At 40.3% G+C, this 16,349-nt stretch overlaps 1 protein-coding gene across 2 annotated transcripts in view; it reads left to right on the forward strand.

Annotated features, from left to right (window-relative positions):
• The first annotated feature begins 3,256 nt into the window (after window positions 1-3,256).
• LOC112228677 (unconventional myosin-Ic-like) overlaps window positions 3,257-16,349 on the forward strand; it is a 34,199-nt gene continuing 21,106 nt past the window's right edge. Inside the window, exons 1-2 of one of the 2 annotated variants that reach the window (XM_024394212.2) lie at window positions 3,257-3,397; window positions 12,686-12,726. In XM_024394212.2, the coding sequence (XP_024249980.2) occupies window positions 12,703-12,726 (24 nt within the window). In that variant the 5' untranslated portion in view covers window positions 3,257-3,397; window positions 12,686-12,702. The remainder of the gene's footprint in view (window positions 3,398-12,685; window positions 12,727-16,349) is intronic. The other variant, XM_042309284.1, reaches the window with a different exon arrangement.

Below are 16,349 nucleotides of genomic sequence, written 5' to 3' on the forward strand. Positions count from 1 at the left end.
AAGAATATGTACATAAAGATATATGAATGAGTGATTGTACAGAGCAGCATAGGCAAGATACAGTAGATGGTATTGAGTACAGTATATACATATGAGATGAGTATGTAAACAAAGTGGCATAGTTAAAATGGCTAGTGATACATGTATTACATAAAGATGCAGTAGATGATATAGAGTACAGTATATACGTATACATATGAGATGAATAATGTAGGGTATGTTAACATTATATTAGGTAGCATTGTTTAAAGTGGCTAGTGATATATTTTACATAATTTCCCATCAATTCCCATGATTAAAGTGGCTGGAGTTGAGTCAGTGTGTTGGCAGCAGCCACTCAATGTTAGTGGTGGCTGTTTAACAGTCTGATGGCCTTGAGATAGAAGCTGTTTTTCAGCCTCTCGGTCCCAGCTTTGATGCACCTGTACTGACCTCGCCTTTTGGATGATAGCGGGGTGAACAGGCATACTTATTTTCCACCATAATTTGCAAATAAATTCATAAAAAAATCCTACAATGTGATTTTCTGGATTTCTTTTCTCATTTTGTCTGTCATAGTTGATGTGTACCTATGATGAAAATTACAGGCCTCTCATCTTTTTAAGTGGGAGAACTTGCACAATTGGTGGCTGACTAAATACTTTTTGCCCCACTGTACCTGACCAAGGCCCTTCTCCCCCGATTGCTCAGTTCGGCCGGGCGAACAGCTCTAGGAAGGGTCTTGGTGGTTCCAAACTTCTTCCATTTAAAAAAAAAATGTTTGGTACCCTTCCCCAGATCTGTGCCTCCACATAATCATGTCTCTGAGCTCTACGGACAATTCCTTCAACCTAATTTCTTGGTTTTTGCTCTGACATGCACTGTCAACTGTGGGACCTTATATAGACAGGTCTATGCCTTTCCAAATCATGTCCAATCAATTGAATTTACCACAGGTAGACTCCAATTAAGTTGTAGAAACATCTCAAGGATGATCAATGGAAACAGGATGCACCTGAGCTCAATTTTGAGTCTCATAGCAAAGGGCCTGAATACCAATGTAAAAAAGGTATTTATGTTTTTTAATTTTAATAAACATTTCAAAAATTGTTTCCGCTTTGTCATTATGGGGTATTGTGTGTACATTGGGAAGGAACATTTGTTATTTAACCCATAATCTGAATTAACTGTTTATCGCTGGATGCCCTTTCCTGTGTGTCATGGTAGTTGGAAAAAACATGGAATTCTGTACTTTTCTTCCCGTTGGCTCTAGGTCTTCCTAAGCACCAAAGATCTCTGTCATCTCCTGTTTCAGTGGATAGATTGTAGTAGCCAACTGCTCTATGATGTATGCTGGCACTTGAATCAGAGTTTTGTTCAACAACTCCTCTTCCAGGTTGTCTGCTTTTGCCTACTTTTGACAGCTGTGAATATCCAGGATTTCTGTCAACGCCTCTGGATCTACACTGCTGAAATCCGACTGACAGGCCTCTAAGGTCAAGTGCTCCTTTTCGGTTATGTACTTCAAGAAGTTATCCAAAAGCTGTATGATCCAATATTGCTGATGCCATTTTCAAAAGTAGGCATCGGTCCTTTTTCCATCCTTCTGCAATAATGCGGCCTACACTTTGCCACTCCTTTCCCCCATAGTCGTATCGATGAAATGGCACCTTGAATGTACTACCCATGGTACACTGGTTGTAAAACTCCCAGAACTCAGATAAACAGTCCCTCAGAACTCCGCCCTCATCAGTGACCTGTTCGTACTTTCCATCAGGAAGACTGAGTTTGATCTGAACATCAGCTTCAAGTGGTGTCCTCACATAAATGGTGGATCAGTTCCTTAAGTACTTTGTTCTCAATGGACAACTAGGGTTCTACTCTTTGCTGCATTGGTGGTAGGGTGTTTCATTGTCATCAGCAGCAACATTTGCTTCTTCTCTTTCATTAGTTTAATTTGCCTCTTCACATACTTTTGTTGTCAGGTAGAACCTCATTATATTACCCTTTGTGATTTAATATTTTTTGTACATTTGAATGCTCTTTGTATCAGTCAGATTCACATCAAAGTCTTAGATTGTTCCTTGATAATGTTCTCCATTTGGAAAATATAAATTCTCTGCCATTTCTTTTAATTATTTTTATTATTCTACAGTCCTTGGGGACATCACATTTGCGGGTCCCCCCACCTCACCTGGCAATGACTTGCACAAAAGCTTTCTTCTTCCTCTGATACATAATCCACCCCACTTACATTTTTCTGTTGTTCTGCAGAGCATTTCCTGATTTTGTCTCCCCACATGAGCCCTCTTCCTGTGGCGATTTGATCTGTTGACTGATCTGTTGACTGATCTGTTGACTGATCTGTTGACTGATAGCTCTGTTTGACTGATGGCTCTGTCAAAAAGTTTTGCTTTTCATTTCAAAGGGCATTTTGTCTTCTGCCTGCAGTATGTGAGAATGGCAAGGCCATCCTCATAGGATGGTAGGTAGGTGCGCAGCTGCTCATCACTCATGTGTGGAAGCACACTATCATCAATCTAATGCAGGAAAGAAAATAACTCTTCCTGAACTCTTCATGTGATAAGGATCCGCACTGCTGCTCACAATAGCTTGATTACAGGTAAACAACACTATCTTGAAACCTACACTTTTGCACCTTCTCCATCATTCTTACATTATCTTTCTTACATTCATGCCTCATTGGAAACTATAAAAGTCGTCCATCTTGCACACACACACATTTGACATGAACACTTCAACTGATGATTTCGTCAAAATGATACAATTACCTTATCAACCTTTCTCCATAGTACAATACATTGAATCCAACACACAGCAAACCACTCCATACCAGAGTTATATCTAAAAGTGAAACAATAGGCCTACATTTTAACATTGTCTGAAAATAATATTTCCTATCCAAATAAAAATGCTTTGTCATTAAGTTATTATTTTCTGCAATGTACGCCTATCTCTCAACAATGTACGTATCTTGGGGGTTTCTATTATTTTGATGACATTTTATAGGCTATTGCTGCCCCCTGGTGTAGCCTACTGTTGTGTACTTGTAGGCCTATTTGTAAATAAAGTTTATACAAGTCTATTTGCATGGGGCCAGTAGTACTACAATGCAAATAACAATTTAGTTCGAAAACAGGTCGAATATATGCAATGTATACATTTTAAATTCCGTAGCTGCACACACCACACCAAAATTATATATTTGATAATTGATGACGTGCTTCCAAAACTATTTGCGCACGGGGAGACAATAGAAGCATTGGAACGAGAGGACAGGACACCATGGTTACAGTTCGTCTGCCACTTTTCTAATGCGGTAGCTAGTTTGAGAGGATTACGGAGCTCGTGTGATTGAATAAATAACGGGAACATTAACTAAAGATACAACTTCAAGGTAAGATTTAATTCCAGCATTTTCTTCTTTGGCTAAAGCATTGCTTCAATTAGATGAAATATTACATATATAGTGAAGGCAACAGGCAGACCTCGTCATAATCCAGCGGATAAAAACCCGATAGATACCGGATAAAAACCCGATAAATTCCACTTTATGATACAAGTATCAAACTTGGTACAATAATACTAGCCTGGGTACAAGTCTCTTTAGTTAGCCCACTCCCTGTACTCCATGTGCCAAAGAGATGGGCCTTTCTGCCATCTTCAAATATGAACATTCTATCATTAATGAGCTCTAGAAGAACAGAATATTTGATCCTGATTTGATCACCTTCACAGATATCCTCCAATCACAACGATTATGCAAATATTTGAACTATCACTTTTTTTCTCCACAGAACATGGCACAGATAGAACAATAAGACAGATATTTCACCGGATGTATAAATGTGAAGCATCCAGTTGACGTTTCCATTCACTACCAAATATGGTAGTGAGAGGAAGCCCAGTGGCCGGCAGTGAGAGATGATGGAACAAAATTGATTTTGGCCCACATGCTGCGAATTTACTCATCGATTAAACATTTGATCTTAATTCAGTTTTCTGTTCCCAAAACTATAATCTATTATGAACAGAGTGGACAAAGTTTTTTTGTATACTTTTTTTGTAAACTACCATTTGCCAAGGTTTTTAAAAATTGCGTTGTTTAGAAGGCGTACAAAGGCGAATTGAGCTATTGCACACCTCACTTTACAGAGTAGGCGTTCCCTAACGGAAATAAGCAAATTAATGCTAGAATACGCCAATAGGATCTCGCTAGCTTGTGCCCACCTCCTTGCTTGTTCTGCCCACTATGGCTCATTTGTTCCCATTTGAAATGACAGGCTGTGGTCTATCTTGGTTTAGTTATAAAAATAAAAATCATCTTTGATGATGGTATCCGGTTACCAAGCAACTGTTTTTGTTTGACGAACTGTTTCAGTCTGGACAAAATTTTTATTGATGGGGTTACCTGTTTAATAATGGGTTACCTGTTTCTCTGCTGGTATTGTATTTCTCCTAAAGTGACGTGTACAGGGCAGGTTTCCTGTCACGTTTCTTAAAATTGACACTAAACGGAATATGTAAGGGATAATCAACGAGGGACAATGGAAAATAATGAATGACACAGAGTTGCATTATTTCCCAGCGAACGCATATAGCTCCGAGTTGATTATCTTTTTTATATTATCGCTATAATTTAACACATTTGACGCAAAAAATGTGTTAAATATCCACTGAAGTAGGTAGCAAGTTAACTAGATAGGTACAGTAGTAGCCTTGGTAACCAAACAAACAGAATTGCTAGTTTAGCTATCCAAACCATCAGTCGTAGCTTGCTATTATGTAAATCGAATTCAACGATGCAATTAATGTTTTCAATTCGACTTTTGCTTTCAAAAGCAGATCAAACATAGAGCATGTAAGAATAAGAATGAACTATACAGGGATGCAAACTAGTCACCTTTCGGCAAATTCACTGTTTTTAAACCAGAATAGGTCAGCTACGTGATTCGTATGCGTGATTCTAATATGCACGTGATTCTAATATGCGCGTTTGGGTCAATAATGGCTGTAAGCGAACCAGTGATGCGCGTTTTGAGAAATACTGTCTGTATCCAAGGCTCGAGCCTGGGCTCAGCCAGTCGTTCACATAACAGAATGCAGCACGTGACTGAGAGAAGAGACAGCCAGCTTGCTTAATTACAGCATCAGAACGCGCTCTGGAAAGACAGCGGAGAGTGGAAAGGCAGTTTGCCAGTTACAACACACTAGCGCTTCCCCTGATCATCAACGAAGAGGTAGGTGAGAAGCCTGGAGATGGAGGTGAGAAGGTGATGAAGCGTACTTCATGAGCTGTAACTGAAAAACAACTGGCATTTGGAAAGTTTGAGGTTAGGGAGCAAGTGTGGTGGAACAATAATTGTTAGCATTGTTAAGTATCTTGCTACAGTACCTGGATCAAATTCTCCATTAGCTAGCAAATGAAAATTAGGATGAAAATTAGGATTTGCTTGTTTAACAAGTGGATTCAGGGATCAAGTGAAGCTGGAGCTGGGCCTGGCTTAAGCTGGATGCCAGTAGAGGTGAAAAGGAACACCACACACTTTCCGTCTTTTTCAATAAGGTGGATAAAAAGGGGTATGCCAGGTGTACTGCCAACAAAGGGTATCATTCTCTGCTGCTGGCACATTGTATAACAGATGTACACAAGCAGAAAGTGTGCAATGTCATAACATGCAGTGTAGCCCAACTGGCCTAAATAGGCCAGTTGAGAACAAGTTCTTATTTACAACTGTGACCTGGCCAAGATAAAGCACAGCAGTGCGACAAAAACAACAACACATGGGATAAAGAAACATACAGTCAATAACACAATAGAAAAATCTATATACAGTGTGTGCAAATGTAGTAAGATTAGGGAGGTAAGGCAATAAATAGGCCATCGTGGCTAAATAATTACAATTTAGCATTAACACTGGAGTGATACATGTGCAGATGATGATGTGCAAGTAGAGATACTGGGGTGCAAAGAGCAAAAATATTTTTTTTTACAGATGGGCTGTGATCAGTAAGCTGCTCTGACAGCTGATGCTGAAAGTTAGTGAAGGAGATATAAGTCTCGAGCTTCAGTGATTTTTGCAATTCGTTCCAGTCATTGGCAGCAGACAACTGAAAAGAAAGGCAGCCAAAGGTGGAGTTGGCTTTGGGGCTGACCAATGAAATATACCTGCTGGAGTGCGTGCTACTGGTGGGTGTTGCTATGGTGACCAGTGAGCTGAGATAAGGCGGGGATTTATCTAGCAAAGACTTATAGATGACCTGGAGCCAGTGGGTTTGGCGACGAATATGTAGTGAAGGCCAACCAACGAGAGCATACAAATCGCAGTGGTGGGTAGTATATGGGGCTTTGGTGACAAAACAGATGGCACTGTGATAGACTACATCCAGTTTGCTGAGTAGAGTGTTGTAGGCTATTTTGTAAATGACATCGCCGAAGTCAAGGATCGGTAGGATAGTCAGTTTTACGATGGTATGTTTGGCAGCATGAGTGAAGGAGGCTTTGTTGCGAAATAGGAAGCCGATTCTAGATTTAATTTTGGATTAGAGATGCTTAAATGCTAGAAAAACGAAATGAATGATTTTGAACCGATCGCTGCCCGCACCCGCCCGGCCGACTAGCATCACTACTCTAGACGGTTCTGACTAAGAATATGTGGACAACTACAAATACCTAGGTGTCTGGTTAGACTGTAAACTCTCCTTACATAGTCACATTAACTTCTCTCGGATAGGGGGTAGCTTTCGGAAATTCAACTGCCTGCTACTCATCCCCAGAAGATAAGATAAGCATATTATTAGATTTGGATAGAAAACACTCTTAAGTTTCTAAAACTGTTTGAATCATGTCTATGAGTATAACCGAACTTATTTAGCAGGTGAAACCCCGAGGACAAACCATTCAGATTTTTTGTTGTTGTTGAGGTCACTCTCTTTTCAATGGGTTTTCATTGGGAATCCAGATTTCCAAGTGATCTTCTTGCAGTTCCTACCGCTTCCACTGGATGTCAACAGTCTTTAGAAATTGGTTGAGGTTTTTCCTTTTTGTAATGAAGACGTACGGCTATCCAGAACGAGGGTAACTTGAAGTGTACTGTTAGATAGAGGCACGTGACCAGAAAGCTAGCTACAGTTTGTTTTCCTCCTGTATTGAACACAGATCATCCCGTCTTCAATTTTATTGATTATTTACGTTAAAAAAACACCTAAAGTTGTATTACAAAAGTAGTTTGAAATGTTTTGGCAAAGTTTACAGGTAACTTTTGAGATATTTTGTAGTCACATTGCACAAGTTGGAACCGGTGTTTTTCTGGATCAAACGCGACAAATAAATGGACATTTTGGATATATATCAACGGAATTAATCAAACAAAAGGGCCATTTGTGATTATGGGACATATTGGAGTGCCAACAAAAGAAGCTCGTCAAAGTTAAGGCATGAATTATATTTTTGTTTCTGTGTTTTGTGTCGCGCCTGCAGGGTTGAAATATGCTTTTCTCTCTTTGTTTACTATGGTGCTATCCTCAGATAATAGCATCGTTTGCTTTCGCCGAAAAGCCTTTTTGAAATCTGACATGTTGGCTGGATTCGCAACAAGTGTAGCTTTAATTTGGTATCTTGCATGTGTGATTTCATGAAAGTTTGATTTTTATAGTAATTTATTTGAATTTGGCGCTCTGCATTTTCACTGGCTTTTGGCCAGGTGCGACGCTAGCGTCCCACATATCCCAGAGAGGTTTTTAAGAGCAGTTGGAAGACACTCCACGGAAGGAGTGTTGTATGACATTGAAGCTCGTCTGGATGTTTGTCAACACAGTGTCCAAAGAAGGGCCAGAATTATACAGAATGGTGTCGTCTGCATAGAGGTGGATCAGAGAATCACCAGCAGCAAGAGTGAAATCATTGATATATACAGATAAAAAAGTCAGCCCAAGAATTGAACCCTGTGGCACCCCCATAAAGACTGCCAGAGGTCCGGACAACAGGACCTCCGATTTGACACACTGAACTCTATCTGAAATTGTAGTTGGTGAACCAGGCGAGGCAGTCATTTTAGAAACCAAGGCTGTTGTACCCATGACCAGCTCGGAAACCATATTTCATAGTGGACAAGGTACTGTGGGATTCGAAATGGTCGGTGATCTGTTTGTTAACTTTAGAAAGGCAGGGCAGGATGGATATAGGTCTGTAAAAGTTGGTGTCTAGAGTGTCTCGGCAGCTGCGGCAGCTTTCCAATCTTTAGGGATCTCAGACGATACAAAGAGCGGCTGAATAGGCTAGTAAGAGAAGGTGCAGATTGTCTAGCCCAGCTGATTTGTAGGGGTCCAGATTTTACCGCTCTTTCAGGACATCAGCTGTCTGTATTTGGGTGAAGGAGAAGGGGGAGCTTGGGCAACTTGCTGCGTGGGGTGCAGAGCTGTTGGCCGGGGTAGGGGTAGCCCGGTGGAAAGGATGGCCAGCCATAGAAAAATGCTTTTTGAAATTCTCGAATATCGTGGATATATCAGTGGTGACAGTGTTTCCTAGCCTCAGTGCAGTGGGCAGATGGGAAGAGGTCCTCTTTTCTCCATACACTTTACAGTGTCCCAAAACTTTTTGGAATTTGTACTGCAGGATGCAAATTTCTGTTCGAAAGCTTTAGCTTTCCTAACTGACTGTGTATATTGGTTCCTAACTTCCCTGTAAAGTTGCATATCGCGGGGGCTATTCGATGCTAAAGCAGGACACCACAGGATGTTAATGTGCTGGTCAATGGCAGTCAATTCTGGAGTGAACCAAGGGCTATATCTGTTCTTAGTTCTACATTTTTTAAATGGGGCATGATTATTTAAGATGGTGAGGAAAGCACTTTTAAAGAATAACCAGGCATCCTCTACTGACGGGATGAGGTCAATATCCTTTCAGGATACCCAAGCCAGGTCGATTAGAAAGGCCTGCTCGCTGAAGTGTTTTAGGGAGGGTTTGACAGTGGTCGTTTGACCGCAGACCCATTACGGACGCAGACAATGAGGCAGTGATCGCTGAGATCCTGGTTGAAGACAGCAGAGGTGTATGTGGAGGACAGGTTGGTCAGGATGATATCTATGAGGGTGCCCGTGTTTACAGATTTGGGGTTGTACCTGGTAGGTTCCTTGATAATTTGTGTGAGATTGAGGGCATCTACCTTAGATTCTAGGATGGCCGTAGTGTTAAGCATATCCCAGTTTATGTCACCTAACAGTACGAACTCTGAGTCCAGGGCACAACTGGGGGCTGAGGGGGTCTATAGCAAGCAGGGAAGTCTACTATAATTGTTTGGAGTGTTTACATTTAAACTGTTGGAACTAGTCATAAAAACATTTACCAAAAAAACAGTAAGTTGGCACACATTTTCACCACTTTTCTACAAAAAAAATTAAAGGGTATGGCATCTTTGGGCAATTTTATTGTGTTTTCCAGACCCCCTCAAACATTTTAAGCCATCATTGGGCTGTAGAGTGGAGCCCTCAGAGTGGAGCAGCATACTACTGATATTAACTTTTTAAACCAAGTTGATTTCACCTGTTTACTCTCTCTCAATGCCACACATTTGTTACTAATTATCAAGACTGCCCTGATAACCTTTAGTTTGTATTTAAATCCTGCCAAGCCTTCCTCAGTTTCTTTCTAGTTGTGTGCATCACAGTTAAGAGTACATTTATTTCCTATTTTCCATGTATATTTTAGTTGTCATAACATTAAGATGTCATGTAAATTCCTTATTTTCATTACTTGAAATGTATTGGTTTAATAGATTCATCCTTATCACCTTTACCTTGTATGTTATGTAACCTGTTTACAATGTATGTCCTTTGTTGCAGAACCACACACAAATCCAACTTTACCATGTCCAACCACAAGTCCTTAGTAAATATGTGAACTTTGGCACCATCTCTGTTCTCTGATTGCTCTCTGACCCCGAGCCCCTAGTGACATCTATCCAACAAATTACCGATCTTGGGTCTCTTAGCCTATTTTCCAATGGCCATATTGGAAATCACTGCCAGGAGGGTAATGGACAAAATCTGCAAACGCACTATAGCCAAAAATACTTATTTAGACATGCCCTTGCTGTGTGAATTGGGTGGCTCTATCACAAATTCCAAATCATTTTCACGTAGCCGTGATGACCTCTGAATTATTATCTATATTATCTGTGGGGTTTATTTAGTGGGTAGATAACTAACAGGAAATTTTAATGGCAGCCATTTTATAAAAATGGCCTCCCTGGTTAACTGACAGTCTTCACAGGCTGCCTCCAATCTTTAAAATGTTCCTTAAGGTATTTATTATTAGTGTACCAAGTTTGATACTTGTATCATAAAATGGAACAATTATTTCACCTGCCCTCTGGACTATCAGGTCTAGCTGGCTATGGTGTTTTGTAGCTAGCTGAGTTCAACGTTGAATAGCTTTATAATAATGGTCAACACAATTACCCTTTATCGGTCCAAGCTTGTATTGCATAGGCTTCAGAATTGTTATATTGTGGAACATTTACAGTGTCTTCAGAAAGTATTCATACCCCTTATTGTACATTTTGTGTTACAGCCTGAATAAAAAAGGAATAAATATAATTTTGTCACCCATCAACACACAATACCCCATAATCACAAAGTAAAAACATGTTTTTAGAAATGTTTGCAAATTTATTGAAAAATACATTTACACTCATGTCAATCATTTCTAGAAAAACCTTTGGCAGAGATAACAGCTGTGAGTCTTTCTGGGAAAGTCTCTTTCCACCTGGATTGTGCAACAATTCAAAATTATTCAAACTCTGTCAAATAGTTTTAAAAATCATTTCTTGACACCCATTTTCAGGTCTTACCATAGATGTTCAAGTAGATTTAAGTCATTTACTATCTTCTTGGTAAGCAACTCCAGTGTAGATTCTGCCTTGTGTTTTAGGTTATTGTCCTGCTGAAAGGGGAATTCATCTTCCAGTGTCTGGTGGAAAGCAGACGGAACCAGGTTTTCCTCTCGGATTTTGCCTGCGCTTAGCTCCATTCCGTTTATTTTTTATCCTGAAAAACTCCCCAGTCCTTAACAATTACAAGCATACCCATAACATGATGCAGCCACCACTATGCTTCAAAATATGGAGAGTGGTACTCAGTAATGTGTTGTATTGGATTTGCCCCAGACATTTTATTAAGGAAAAAAAAGTGTATTGCTTTGCCACATGTTTTACATTAATACTTTAGTGCCTTGTTGCAAACAGTATGCATGTTTTGGAATATTTTTATTCTGTACAGGCTTCCTTATTTTCACTCAGTCAATTAGGTTAATGTTGTGGAGTAACTACAATGTTGTTGATCCATTGTCAGTTTTCTCCTATCACAGCCATTAAACTCTGTAACTGTTTTAAAGTCAACATTGGCCTCATGGTGAAATCCCTGAGCGGTTTCCTTCTTCTCCGACAACAGAGTTAGGAAGGACGCCTGTATCTTTATAGTGACTGGGTGTATTGATACACCATCTAAAGTGTAATTAATAACTTTACCATGCTAAAAGGGATTATTTTTACCCATCTACCAATCGGTATCCTTCTTTGTGAGGCATTGGAAAACCTTCCAGGTCTTTGTGGTTGAATCTGTGTTTGAAATTCACTGCTCGACTGAGGGACCTTACAGATAATTGTATGTGTGGGGTACAGAGATCAGGTAGTCATTCAACAATCATGTTAAACATTATTGCACACAGTGAATCCATGCAACTTATTATGCAACTTAAGAACACAATTACTCCTGAACTTATTTAGGCCATAACAAAGGGGTTGAATACTTATTGACTCAAGACATTACTGCTTTTCATTTCTTATTCATTTGTATAAAATGTGAAAAACATAGTTCAACTTTGTCATTATGGGGTATTGTGTTTAGACCAGTGACCAAAAATCTACATTTTATTTTCAGGCTGCAACACAACAAAATGTGGAAAATGTCCAGGGGTGTGAATACTTTCTGAAGGCACTGTATTATTCATTATTCGTAGGCTAAATTCTTATCATTAAAATCACACTCAAAATGTATTGAAATAACCTAATAACCTAACATTGTAAAACTAACACACTTTTGCTCTTGTTTTTACTTTGCAACTTGTATAATTTTGCCAATAGGTTAAGTACTTTTGTCTTATGTATTGAATACAAGATTGTATTTATTTGCAAGAATAAAAATGTATCTAACCAAGCTCCTATATTCTCACGCTGGCCCAAAAATGTTTGGGTTATTTCAAGCAAATATTGAATTTGTAGACAATTTCACAGTGTGTTACGTTTTGTAATCATGCCTAGGTTATAGTTTTGACAGGTGAGGAACAAGAGTTATGCAATGGAGCAATATATTGCTACCATCATTGTTAGATGGTAGACTTGATTCTAAACTGTTGTCTCTGCTGTAAACTTTAGTTCTGTCCTCTGTCTTCAGCAGATGGTCAACTGTTTACACACAACATTGAAAGTATGTGATGACTTTGTAACTCTCCCACCCCCTTCCTATTAACTACTTATAACTTGCCATAACCCCTTTCTCCTATTAACCACTTATAACTTGTTCATTCCAATGTCCCTTCAAGCCTTATGGACATGGAGGAGGTATGTGGTGGTCTGCGATCTCTGTGTGTAACCAGCTGGGTGTGGACTGTGTTTGCCTCCTCTGTTAGATCAGCTTGACCTCGGGATGAGCCTCCCTCCTCACTGGAAGGTGATATGATGTTTTTTCTTTGTGTGGTGCATGAGGGAACATTATCTGATGTATTTCTGTCAGCTGCGGAATGTCCAAACATGCATCTGTATTGCCAAGATCAAGCTCCCTGCAAAATGATCCAGTTTCTTAATAGCTTATTAAATTTGACCATGCACTTTGTTGCTTAAACTAAAGTTATTAAACTGCCGTTCAAATATACACATGTGCATACAGTCACTCAGTTGCTTGTTTACTGTAGGCCTACAGTGCATCTGTTGTTGTTGTTTTGTTTGTTGCTTGTGTTTGCATGAGCCATGTCCTATTTTTAGACATACCGCACAGTGTCTTTTTTATTTTTATTTATTTAACCTTTACTTAACTATGCAAGTCAGTTAAGAGGGCATACCCCAGCCAAACCCTCTCCTAACTCGGACGATGCTGGGCCAATTTTGCCCCACCCTATGGGGACAGCCGATCACAGACGGCTGTGATACATCGAATCAGGGTCTGTAGTGACGCCTTCTGCACTGAGATGCATTGCCTTAGACCGCTGCGCCACTCGGGAGTTTCTGTCTATGCACCGGTGCTCACTTCCTCCTCCCCTCTCTGCCACTTCCTGTTTTAAGGCAAACCATGTTAGTTTCCTGAAACCTCAACCTGACAATGCCTGTAGTCACTCACCTCCATATGAGTTTGCGTGGTTTAAGCTAAATCTCTACATAAGTCAGATGGAGGCACACATAGCAAGTGTTGCACTGAGTGTCTCTGGAGGACAATCCCATGGACAGGGGGAGTGAATGACACTCCAGGAAATAGGCTTTTGTAGGGAGTGGGTGAGGCGTCAGAGGAACAGCTCTATTGTTTTGTCAGGGAGATGGTGCCTTAGGCTGAGGGGAGGTAAAGAGGGGGATTAAAGGGAGAGGGAGCAGATGGGGGCTGTAGGAATCCAACACAGATGGACAGCGAGCAGTAGAAGGTGTGTGATACTGTACACTCATATACTAGACAGAGCCACAGACATAGTAGCAAAATTATATTTTTTGCTGTTTACACAACCTCACAATGACCTCCTTTCTAATGCACCTATAACCTTTTTTCTGGACTAAGCACTTCTCTCACAGAACACTGTTTAAGCGTAAATGCTGTATAATACATTAACAAACTGGGTGAAGGGGAGTAGGAGTGGCAGAAGAAAGGCTGAGAGAAAGGGAAAGATGTCTAGCAAGAGTTGGCATGTAGAGATAAAGATGAGCTTACTGCTCTATGCCAGGGATTATACCTGATACTCATTAGTCTACCTCTTTTACGCTGTCACCACTCACCACACATGCATTGTGTGTGTGTGTACTTGTGTTTGTGTCACTGATGTAGCACTGACGTCCGTCTGGTCTTCCTATTAATATTTTATGTATAAAGTGTGTGTGTGTGTGTGTGTGTGTGTGTGTGTGTGTGTGTGTGTGTGTGTGTGTGTGTGTGTGTGTGTGTGTGTGTGTGTGTGTGTGTGTGTGTGTGTGTGTGTGTGTGTGTGTGTGAGAGAGAATGGCATCCAGTGGGATAATCCCCTCTGGCCTTGCTCAGTCTTCCCCGCCCCAAATTATCATTATCATTCCTCCATGGTTCAGCATGCCAGTGATGGAAGACGGCAATAAAAACACAATGAGGGGAAAGAGCATGTCCTGCCGTTGTAGTGTAACAGACTATAGGCCTAAAGCCTATCAATGCTGTTTCATGTAGCTTTTATCAACATGTGTATTTGTTGGATATAGAGGCTACAGTATCATGCACAATGTTGCTGTTTTTGAGTTTGTCATGTAATTATCTGTCATTTCACGAGTTACAGTCAGGCGGTTGGTGGACTATGCTACTAGGAGAAGGACTGAACATAAAGATCATGAAGTTATTTAGGCACTATTCTGTTATGTTAAAAAGTGTTTAAAAGCATTGTTGTTTATTGTTATTGCGTGAAAAAGGGGTGGCGAGATATCATGCACTGTGGGTCCCTTAGGATGGGGTGGAGAGATATCTCTCACAATTCTGCACACCACCCTTAAGTGACTCTGTTCAGAGGGGAACAGAGCGAGAGAGAGAGAGAGGCTCCATCTGGAATACATTATTCAAATTCCACAAGGCTGGATATCTGATGATGTTGGCAAGAGAGAGAGGGAAGTTGGGGTGTTGGGTAGAGAGAGAGAGAGGGGAAGTTGGAGGGTGTTGGGTAGAGAGAGAGAGGGGGAGTTGGGGTGTTGGGTAGAGAGAGAGAGGGGAAGTTGGGGTGTTGGGTAGAGAGAGGGGAAGTTGGGGTGTGTTGGGTAGAGAGAGAGGGAAGTTGGAGGGTGTTGGGTAGAGAGAGAGAGAGGGAAGTTGGGGGGTGTTGGGTAGAGAGAAAGGGAAGTTGGGGGGGTGTTGGGTAGAGAGAGGGAAGTTGGGGGGTGTTGGGTAGAGCCCGACCGATTAGGCTATATCCGTTCACTGCTGATATAGGTCTTTTACCGATATATCGTATCGAACAATAATTCCACCGATAACCAATATTCAATAAATAGGATGAATAAGGTAATCACATGCTTATCCAAACACTTTTCTAATGATGTCATCATTTGAAGCATATTTCTTGGACAATAGCTCTTTTGGATGGCAATTTATTAGGGCTGGGAATTGCCAGGGTCCTCGCGATACGATATTATCGTGATACTTAGGTGCCGATGCGGTATGTATTGCAATTCTCATGATTCTACAGTATATGTATTGTGATGGGGGAAAAATCGATACAGTTACATATCGGGATATTATGTTTGACGATATATCGTATTGTATCATATTGTTTTGAAAATATTGCAATATAATTTTTGTGCTAGTTTGCTGTACCTGCCCCAAAACTCCAGTATTTCTCCTTCATAGCTTGTTCTCCATCTTCTTTTTAAACAGGGAGCCAATTTGTTTTCAGCGGTTTTATTCCCATGGCTAATCGAAACTAGTTTTCTCATGGCTCTCTCTTGTCCATCTGCAGCAGCAATACAAATAAAGCCTTTTGTATATTAACACTCACACTTGATTCTTTTCCCTCTTACTAGCTAGCTCTGATAGCTATTTTTTTTTAAATGTACTTACTATGACTGTGATCTTAAAATTAATGCACTAACTGTAAGTCGCTCTGGATAAGAGTTTCTGCTTAATGACTAATGACTAAAATGTAAATGTAAAAGATGGACAACAAGCTATGAATGAAAAATACTGACAAGTTTTTCCCCCATCACTACAATTTATGAGAACAGTGTGGGAAAATGACACTTTGTTATCAGAAGATATATTGGTAAGTTTTGCTCGCCAAAAAATCGAAATCAGTATCGGACCCCAAAAAACATATCGGTTGGGCTCTAGTGTTGGGTTTTTAAATGATAGTATTAGTAACTGAAAATCATAACAGATATGGAGGTAGCAGTAGGGGGGCGCTGTCCTCAAATGGTCCCTGCTATCCGGGATCTGACATCACCCCATTGAAGTTGACATTTAAAATAGTTATGGTTATGGTTAAGTAAGGGTTATGATTAAGGTTAGGATAAGGGTAAGGGTTAGGGTTTAGGTTAAGGACGTCCCAAGGATCCAGAATAGTACTAACCATCCTCAAACTGAAGTCAGGGGGT

Source organism: Oncorhynchus tshawytscha, linkage group LG30 (genome assembly GCF_018296145.1).
Source record: "Oncorhynchus tshawytscha isolate Ot180627B linkage group LG30, Otsh_v2.0, whole genome shotgun sequence".
In the NCBI taxonomy this organism is placed as follows: domain Eukaryota; kingdom Metazoa; phylum Chordata; class Actinopteri; order Salmoniformes; family Salmonidae; genus Oncorhynchus; species Oncorhynchus tshawytscha.